The sequence below is a fragment of the Dermacentor albipictus genome, chromosome 1, assembly GCF_038994185.2.
Source record: "Dermacentor albipictus isolate Rhodes 1998 colony chromosome 1, USDA_Dalb.pri_finalv2, whole genome shotgun sequence".
Taxonomy (NCBI): Eukaryota; Metazoa; Arthropoda; class Arachnida; order Ixodida; family Ixodidae; genus Dermacentor; species Dermacentor albipictus.
In genome coordinates this window covers 390,035,559-390,045,828 of record NC_091821.1, presented here as the reverse complement: position 1 = coordinate 390,045,828, position 10,270 = coordinate 390,035,559, and the positions used below count along the sequence as shown (strand labels likewise).

Sequence of the window (10,270 nt, the reverse complement as noted above, 5' to 3'; positions counted from 1 at the left end):
AAACTTGTTTCGCAGCAACGCGGCGAGCGAGAGCTTCTTTGTTTGTCGAAGGCGCAAACGCAACACGCTCGCTTCAGTGAAACCTAACCGCATGCTGCTGATCAGTCAAGACAGCGCACGATACACCCTGTTCCAGCTGCTCCGGGGTGCGATAGCACATGTTCTGTTCCCGCACCAGGGACACTAGAATGTAGAGTGTCCAATTTTCGCCGATGTAGCGCAACTGCGCCACACGTGTACGGCGTCCATGTTAGGCCGGACTATACCGCACATTCAGCTTGGTCACCCCAATGCACTCTTCTTCGACCGCAGTCAGAACTCACTGAGGCCCTGCTGTTGAGCGTAGACGACTAGATAGAAACCTGTATTTCAAGCGTAAGATCTCATACAAGGCCTACTGCATGTCTAATTTATCTGAAACTGGGCCTTTTACGCGGTCTAAACTTTCTTTGCAGTTGGCCTTTAATGACTTGGAGCTTATTCAAGGTTTCCTCATCTCACAGGTGTTGCCAATTTGACGGCATTATTAGATACTGGAGCTCAGGTGTCCATAATGAGTTGTAACCCCCGTCGTCGACTGAGGAAGGTTCTCGCGCCTCGTACTTCTCGTGCCGTGCGCGTGGCCGATGGTAGCACTGTTGCCGGCACTGGAATGTGTGCTTCACGTATCAGTATCGCCGACCACCATGTTCCTGTTCTTTTTGCAGTGCTGTCCAATTGTCCCTATGACCTAATCCTCGGACTCGACTTTCTCACGGCGCATTCAGCTTGGATCGACTGTTCTGCCGGTACCCTTTGTCTCGAACTTCCTCTACTCGCGCATATCCATGCCGAACTGCCGAATAACTTTAGTATGACGGCCTTCATCCGCCTGCCTCCTAAAGCCTTGACTTTCATCGATTTGCTATCATCTTTTCTTGTGCCCGATGGTGATTACGTCGCTACACCTGTTCCTGATGTCCTTTTGATGTGCAAAATCACTGTGCCCCACTCCGTCGTCACCATCACCGATAACCGGACATGCCTCCCCGTCGTCAATTTTGGCCTGACAAAGGAAGTTCTACACCAAGGCATGTAGGTGGCAACGCTGCGTACTATAGGAGATGACGACGTCACGATGTTTTCAGTTGACGTCTGCTCAGATTATTCACCATCTCCACAGGATGCTAATTGCCCTGACGCAACATTTCGTACTATGATTGCTGCGGACCTATTGCCTGAACAAGTAGCAGCTCTGTGTCGCGTTTTGGTTTCCTACCACGACATCTACGACCTCAACAATCGCCAATTGGGCCAGATTTCAATTGTTCAGCATCATATAAATACTGCTGATGCCACTCCTATTCATCGCCGGCCATATCGAGTTTCTGCTTCAGAGCGTAAAGTTATTCAATATGAAGCGAACAAGATGTTTGCCAACACCTAAGAGTCGCTGAAGCAAACCGGCAGCTTCACAAGAAAGAGGCAGACAGCTTCAGTCGTAAATGATGAGGTTTGCGCCAACGTTTTGTCTTTCATGGCGGCTAATCCACAGGCTAGCACACGCAGCATGAGCGCACAGCTCGATGTGTCCAACTAAACTGCGTGAAGGATATCACAAACGGCTGGACTGCATCCCGGTTGAACTTGAAGTTGAAGTTTATTTGCATCATCACAATGCGGGAATGGTCGAGCAAAAAGTGAAAATCAATTCACTTGAGAAGCGCCCGAGCTCCCAAGATACAAGGCATACGAAAAGGGCGACAATTAACAAGGCATTTTAACTTTTTCCATTGCAGGTCAACCTCTAGTGTTGTACAATGATATATAATACGAACAGCGTGAAAGTTATTATAAAAAAATGGCTGTGGCTTAGCTAAGGTTAAGCCCAGGATGCGAAGCATACTAGCCTTTATTTTTGTTGTTGAACCACTGTTTAGCCTGGTGAACTGCTGTTGCTAGGCTATATTTGGTTCGGCTAGACGAAGAAAGAACTCATGTGTTACTCTGCTTCGCTTTCAAGAGTGGAACGCGACAGCGTTCCCGTCGACCCGCCAGCGACTACGCGCCCCGCATTGCACGCGGTGAGCGTCGAGCAACGCAGCGTTCGGCGCGGCAACGAAATGTGCGCCTGAGCAAGCGACGCACGCCTGAGCCTTAGAAACAGCTCGTTTCTAAGGCAACACCGCATTCACTAGAGGCGCTTTTGTACCTCTTTGAAGCATCGTACTCGTGGCTCAGTGGTAGCGTCTCCGTCTCACACTCCGGAGACCCTGGTTCGATTCCCACCCAGCCCATCTTGCGAGAGTTGAGCGACGCCGCGAGCGACGGCGCGAGTTGGAGTCCCGTTTCTCCTCTGTCGTGACGTCACGGTGTCACGTGGTATGGCATGGGGTCAAAGGTCATTGAAGGCGACACCGCCGCGCCTGAGGAGCTGGGTTGAGCTCTCGTAATATGCTTCGCATAATACATAAAAAAAACTAACAGCAGTGGAAAAACAGTACTGACATCATGGAATAAAGAGCTCTCGTATGTTACGTATGCTGCACATTTCGACATGAATGTCCTAGAAAATAAGTCTGTCAACAGAACTGCAAGTGCATGACGTAAAATTTGCCGCCCATGCTCAGCACGACAAAATGGCACGTGCCAATATTCTTTACTACGGAATGAATATACAATGGTGTTCGTTTTCAGCGAAGATATGCTAAGAAATGCATGCTCGCTGCTATATACAGATTTTTTATATCTTATGCATAGATAATCGTAATGTTTGGGCACGGGAACAATTTTAATCTTACGAAACAGTTCAGCAGTGTGTGCATTGTAATCAGCACTAGCGATATGACGTAATGCCTTCTTTTGTAGAACATGCAGCTTGATAGTGTTAGACGATGTGGTATTTCCCCAAACCAGGAAACAATAAATAAGGTGTGATAAGAAGAGTGTGTTATAAATTAACAATTTTACGGATGCGGGAAGGTATGAGCGATATTTTCCTAGAACACCAACACACCTATTTAGGCGAGACATATAACTGAGCTAACGTTAGGATGCCAGCTCATGCTTTTATTGAAAAGTATTCCTAGCGTTTCCACATTATCAACTATTTCAATATTGCAGTTGTTGAACTTTATCACTGGTTTTACAATATGCGAATTTTGACGCGCATGGAATAACACAGCTTTTGTTTCTTTTCTTGAATTTATTAACAGGCAATTTGCAGTGCTCCATGTACTAAGCTATTCCATAGTTTCGTTAATAACCAAGATCAGGTGCTGCATGTCGCTGCTTTTAAAGAGGAGGCTTGTGTCATCTGTCTACAAAATATAACTTGGGTCGTTGCTAATAGTTGTTATATGATTAACATAAAGCGGAAACAATAATGGGCCCAGGATACTACCCTGAGGGACTCCTGTGGTGATATTCTGGTAAATAGACACGTGGTTTCCTATCGCCACGCCCTGGCATCGATATTGTAAGCAAGATTTGCATCAGTTGCAGTTGCATCAATGCCTGGAGCCAAGGGTTCTACAAAGAAGACTCGACTTTGCGAATCGGATTTTGATTCAGGAGGAGCAGGATTCTGACTTTTTCACCGAGGTACTCGGGACTGACGAGGCGAACTTTTCCCGAAATTGCCAATATCCACAACGCACACAATTGGAGTGAGCAAAATCCCCACTGGCTAGGAAGATACCGCCACCAATATCAGTGGTATTTTAACGTTTGGTGCGGAATATTTGACAGCACAGTCATTGGCCCAGTGTTTTTAACAACACTCTGACCGGCGAGAGGTATCTAAGCGAGTTCCTCGAAGGGCCGGTTGAAGACTTCTGCTGCAACATGCCAGTAGCCCGGCTTGACGCAATGTGGTATCAGCACGACGGGGCCCTAGCCCACATCTACACTCAAGCACGAGCATGGCTTGATGTTACCTTCCCAGGGCAATGGATAAGGAAAAATGGGTCTGTCCTGCGGCTAGCAAGATCACCCGACCTCAACCCTCTTGAGTTCTTCCTGTGGCATTATATTATGGATCACGTATACACGACGGAAACGACGGCTCCATAAACCTTACAGGAGAAGATAAGTCTGCCACAGCATTTCACCGACGGTGCTCAAGGCAGGGAGAGCAAGACTTTCCAGAAGATTCCAGTGTTGTATCGCTGCAGAAGGTGATCACTTCGAGCACTTCCTGGTAAAGCGCATGAAAAAGAAACGTAAATTCAGTGCAAGACTGTGTCTGGCCATTTAGGATACTCTTATTCTATTATTTTCAGCGTTCTGGAAATGGTGTTTCTTTATTGAGGGATATTCAATTTGCTTACAGCTATCGCGACGTGACGGACCTGTTGCTTCCGGCAGCACAAGCGATAACCACAGCCTCTGCTTATCGCTATAACCAACTTTCGCGAGGGGAGCACATCGCTCGCGTAAATGGCACACCTAAGGCCTAAGCCGCTGCCCTGCGGCCTTTTAAGTGGGAGCGCGCCTATGGCTGTTTGTGCGTGGAACGTTTGGGAGCAGTGCAATCACGACACGCAAGCGGGCATGTCACGTGGTGTTTTGTATTCCGCTGGCATCATCTGTAAGCTAGCTGAAATACACCAATGCTTAATAGATATAAAGTAAGAAACTATTTATTCGGGTGTTTTGCAAACCACTCTGCAACTTTCTAAATTAAATTTTTTCCTAGCTTCGTTACTTGAGAAATCGGTTAATTAATCTTGACTAAAATTCTAATTAAGCAATATACAAAAATAGCGTGGAACACTTCATACAGAAGTGAGCAACATGCATTTGGTCGCGTCATCTTAGAGTGCATCGGTATATTTTTAAACTCCGACTAAATTTAGCTGAAACGCCCTGTATGCAGTGGCTTATGCTTAGATACTAGATTTATTGGAGACTTTTACCTATGCTTATATATCTCGTTGCGGGATTTTGCGGATACATGAAGTGAACTTTTTCTCCAGTGATACTTCTTTGCCCTTTATCAAACTTTATCTTTGCATTTGTGTATTTCATTGTATCTTCGCATTTCTAGTGTATATATTGCAGAACCCCTGCTTTTTATATTTGATATCTGTTGGGACTATAATTTCAGTGCAATTACAACGCACTACTGGTGACAGCTGCTCCTGTGCAATACATTGGAACGAAGGAAAGCGTCATTGAGATCTTTCCCTGGCCGTTGCATATGTACAAAAATGTAAACAAGGTTATTGAATGAGAATGTTTCATTAAAATATTTGTCCTCAACTGCTTCATTCCACGGCCCTTACATTTATCATATCAGTCGCATGCACTAGCTACTTTGCTGGTTTCGAGCTGATATAGTTTTAAAGTTCTTGTGATAATTTCTTTGCTTAATAAATGGACAAAAGACATGGAAGCATTGATATCAGTTATTTCTGCCAAAATTTCTGTGACATACGAATATATTTTTTTATGAAAAGTAAATATATATTACTTGTCTTGACAGTGGGTAGCGTCCAAGAATTCATTTGCAACATTTTTCGCAGTGGCAATGCAGTTATTATTAATGTATTCGATCCCTCGACAAATTGTGTAAGGAGAAGGCCGAGCTTCAACGTGAGCCCCCCCGAACGAAATTTCTGGCTACGCCACTAGCTACTATATGTGAGGCCATGGTCCCACGATCTTTTTCAAGGTGAACAGTTTTCTACCTAACTGATTTAGAGCTGTGCAGAGGTAATGTCTTTCATTTGCAAAAGATGGGCAGTAGCACAGTAGATTTTCTATAGTCTCCTCGACACCGCAGACATTGTACTCGGTGCTATCAACCAATCCAATAAAAAAAAAGTATATGCAATGGGTGATGCGACGCCCAAGCGAAAGCGGCACAGAATTGTTTCCCCATTACGTGGAAGCCCAGCTAACAGCCGCAGTTGCATACAAGGGCCAAGGGAATGCAATAGATGTTGGGTGAATACAGGTGTGGGCCACTTCTTCAATGTCATATATACGGTGCGCTAGCTTGCTTAAGTGTTGGGTTGCGTCACTGCGCGATAAAGTTGCAGAAACAAGAGTTGCTCCTTCGTGTGCTTTCCTAGCAACTTCATCAGGGAGGTCATTGCCAGAGACACCGCAAAAAACCTGCAGTCACTGAAACACGACGTCGTGTCCTTTCACGATGGTGTATTTCTCGGATCTCCGACAAGAGCTGTTTACAGGAGCCGCGACGAAGAGTTGAAAGAAGACATTGTAAGCCCCCTTCGAGTATCAGGAACATTGCCCACCGATGAGCCGGTTGGTGTTGATATCATAAATGCACCTCGGAGGGCAAGAAGCTCAGAACCGGTCGATCTTTTCACGTGAGCAATCCTGTATCGCATGATCGTTGGTCGTGGTGGGATAACCATTGGTTATACCATTGGTATAACCATTTATTATACGATCAGGCGGTCTGAGTGGAAGAGCCATCCGTATATATACGGGCTTGGTCAATGTAGAAAGTGTGCAAACACTCCAGAGCTACTTACTTCAAGGTTAAGGTAGGCAGGTCAGTCTTCTTTCTTATCCCTGGACCCGTAAAATGTACTTTAGGTTGTTTTAAACACCACAAAGCTGAGATTCAACATGCTGAGGATGTGAAGCCCGATGGTAGGGAGGCCCAATGGAAGCTGACCACGTTGGAGAATGACGCCTGTTGCCGTCGTATTGGTAGGCAGGCAAGAGAGCTTGACTGCATCCGTGAAACATGGTGAATATGGGCGCTAAGCGTGTCAGTGCTAATGTAAGTCGTCATCAGATGGTCTTGACCCAATATAACGGTTCCTGCTGTTGAGACACTCCCCGGAAGGCCTAGGGAAACGCGTAGTGCCCGTGCTTGCACGCTCTGAAGTTCTCGAAAATATGATTTTCATGTTTTAGCAAGCACGGGAGAGCTATAGGGTAGGAATCCGATAAAAAGTTATCGGTATAACTGTAGCACGGAGCCCGCTGCCTCTTGACTAATACGGATGGATCTATTCCACTTGTTAGGCGAAGCTGTACAATATCAGCGTCAAAATCGATGAGGGCGGAATGGGCGGATGAAAAGTCAAGGCCGACGATCACGTTAAGCTAGGCTCTTACTTCAGCGCTCAGTGCATTCAATAATGCTAACACCCTGTCCATGTATGCTTGTAAAGGACAGTCGGTGACATCAAAACAGTCCGCCAGCGAATACATGTAGTATTGATGGCCAAAATTGGTTAGAATCACCTGATACTTTTTTTTTCAGCGCTCATCCGGGGCCGTCTTCCTAACGCACTTGGATAGAAGCAAGAGATTTCAAAACATGCACCGCGAAAGACGGAAGTGATCGTTGAATTAAAAGTCGTAATAGTTATTCACAACATCCTAACAGTAGCGCGGCACGCGATTCATGTGTTATCTCGCAAGCTTCAATAGAATCCTCGTCACGAAGTTCGGCGTATTGTGCATCCTCACTGTCAGAGTCAGCTACTTCCATGGCCAATTGAACGACCGCGGACAGGAAGTCCACCCGCCACGGTGGCTTAACGCTTATGGTGTTGCGCTACCAAGCATGCGGTAGTGGGATCAAATCCCAGCCGCGGCGGCCGCATTTGAAAGGGGGTGCAGTGAAAAACTGGCGTGTATTGTGCATTGGGGGCTTTAATGATTCTCTGGTGGTCAAAATCAATCCAGAGCCTCCCACTACGGCGTGCCTCATAATCGGATCGTGGTTTTGGCACCTAAAACTACATAATTCACTTCAAAGGGAGACCATCGCTGATTCACAGGCGACGTAACGGAAAAGCAGTGGCGCCGAATTTTTCAACAAGACGCTCGAAGATAACCGACTGTGAGAGAAGGCTTGCACGTTAGCTGCACTCTCGCCTTCGTTTCAGTGAGGGCGCTACAATCGCGTTGCTGCCTGCTGCACTTGCTGAACTGCACCATGCACGACGACGGCATGTGGACCCCACCACCGTGACCAGTTCGCGTAGTGCACGGTGAATCAAATAGACCTACAGTTATGAAGCCTTTCTTTACTTCTGCATTTTGCAGATTTCACTTCCCTGTCATTTTCCTTATATATTGTAAAGTTATGGCTGAACAAAACGTTATTCTATTAGTTTTCTTGTAAGTAAAAATTTACGTGAAGAAAAACACAGTATGCTCCTCGACCATTTGCAAGGCAGCCCTTGTATTATGGCACCCTCCAAAGAATGGAACATGACGCCCCCAATGTTGATATCTACAGATGAAGATGAGCAATGTTGTTCACGGTGCCCAACCCATTATCAAAATATTATAAGCCTAATTCTCATTATTATTATTAGTATTGCTACTGGTCCGATCCCTCCGCCTCTTCTATCATAGTTGTATCATCCGCTTTATGGCGAATCCACCAAAGTGGGTGTGTCCCGCCGTTTGGGATCATCATCACCATGCCACGAGACTGCGTGCCATCTTCTCACGTGTCAAAGAAGAAGCTGTCTCGCCAGCGTACGCAACGTTTTCGGCGACTGTACTGGCTGTTGCTTGCTGTTTCGTCAAAGGAGGCACTGTGCAGACCTTAGCAATGGACATCCTGGTGCCACGACGGCTGCTGTCCAAGGACCTTTTGACCAGCGAGTCCTTCGACTGCGCAGACGCCTTCGGCCACGGCACCTTTCAAAGGCGCCTGCTGCTGCTCTGCACCATCGCTACCTTCCTTTCGAACCTCCATGGCTTTGTATTCCCTTTGATCATGAGAGACGTTAAGTACAGGTGCAAGCTTCCGGCGCCGCCGCCGCATTACAACGGTTCTGCGCTCGAATGGAGGAGTTTGTTAATCCCCGAAGAAGCAGATGGCGAATTGAGCCTCTGTCGCCGCTACGAGCACCCGGAGGAACCAAACGGCAGTACCCCCAACACGATTCCCTGCGGTGAGTGGGTGTACGACGACGATGACGAGCCGGCGCGCACTAGCATCGTGAGTGACTGGGACCTCGTCTGTCAGAGGCGTATACTCGTCTCGGTGATGATTGCGGTCCACAGCTTCAGCTCTTTCCTGTTCACAGTCGTCGCTGGATCGCTCGCCGACGCCATAGGTCGGTTGCCCGTGGTCCTGGCATGCGCGGTAGCACTCATCGTCTCCACTGTCGCCGCATGCCTTTCCAAAAGCTACGTGATGTTCGTGGCAGTGAAGTTTATCAGCTCGGGAAGCGCATTCGCAGTCATGATTATTACCGCCATGTCCGTCTTCGAGATTACCACGCACAGTAACCGGCCGCTCCATGTCATCTTTGGCGCAACGCTGGGCCTTCTGTTTTCCGACATGTGGTATGCCACCGTCGCAACAGTCAAGCTCGGTTGGATGCTGAAGCAGGTGGTGTTTATGTTTCCGACCGTGCTCATGCTGCCGGCCTTCTGCGTCGTCTTCGAGTCACCCCGCTGGCTGGTCGCAAAGGCTCAATTCAATGCTGCGGAGGCGGTTATGATGACTGCGGCCGCGATGAACCACTTTCCCATCCATTACACGGCGGTGACACTGGACAAGGTCAAGACGGTGATGGTCAGGAACGCCGTTCGCCTGCCTTCCATCGACCAGGACATGCCCAGTGCGTACTCCATGCGGCGGCGCGCTCTGATTTTGAGCCTTTCGTATTTCTCCGTCACGTTCTCCGTGTTCGTCCCGTCGTTCGCCACTGGGAATCGAAATGAGCCCTGGCACACTCTGGGGTCATTTTCCGTGAACCTGTTAGGCTACGCGATGATGCACCTCCTAATCACCAGGCTCAGCATACTGACTGTGATGAATGTGTGGTTTTCGGTGCTCGGCGTGCTTCAATGCCTACTGAGTCTAGCGGTCGGCGCGGGTGCCGAGCTTATGAGCCAGGCCCTGGTCATGGTGGCCACGGCGCTCTTCTACTCCGGCTCTGTCCTTTGCTTCGTCTACACCCTCGAGCTTTTCCCTACAGCCATCCGTGGTACGGTTGTATGCTGGGTCTTCGCCTGTGGACGCCTAGGCGCCGTGTGTGCTACGGTAGTGCTGGAGTTCCTTGGGCTCAGTCGTGCTGACCTTGGGCACGCGGTGGCCGGCACTCTTCTTATGGCGTCGATGTTCGCCCAGGGTGGCCTACCGCAGGCCACCACGGTAGAGTGCAACAAGATGGAACACCGGCCCGCGTCGGCTGTGAGGAAACGCAGCATGGAATACATGAAGAAGACGCTTGACTCCGGGCTCCGCGACACGTCCAGAAGTAGGATTAGTATCGACAACTCCAAGTGCAGCACTGTGTCTCGCAGCCGTCGACGTTCACGTCACTAG

At 48.1% G+C, this 10,270-nt stretch overlaps 1 protein-coding gene across 1 annotated transcript; it reads left to right on the top strand.

Moving 5' to 3' along the window:
* The first annotated feature begins 8,539 nt into the window (after positions 1-8,539).
* Positions 8,540-10,270, top strand: LOC135913725 (solute carrier family 22 member 7-like). The gene has a single exon (XM_065446339.2). The coding sequence runs from the start codon at positions 8,540-8,542 to the stop codon at positions 10,268-10,270; it is 1,731 nt and encodes a 576-aa protein (XP_065302411.1).

What these genes read in the sequence shown, in the direction of transcription:
- LOC135913725 (XM_065446339.2), top strand. Translation starts at nt 8,540, where the DNA reads ATGGACATCCTGGTGCCACGACGGCTGCTGTCCAAGGACCTTTTGACC.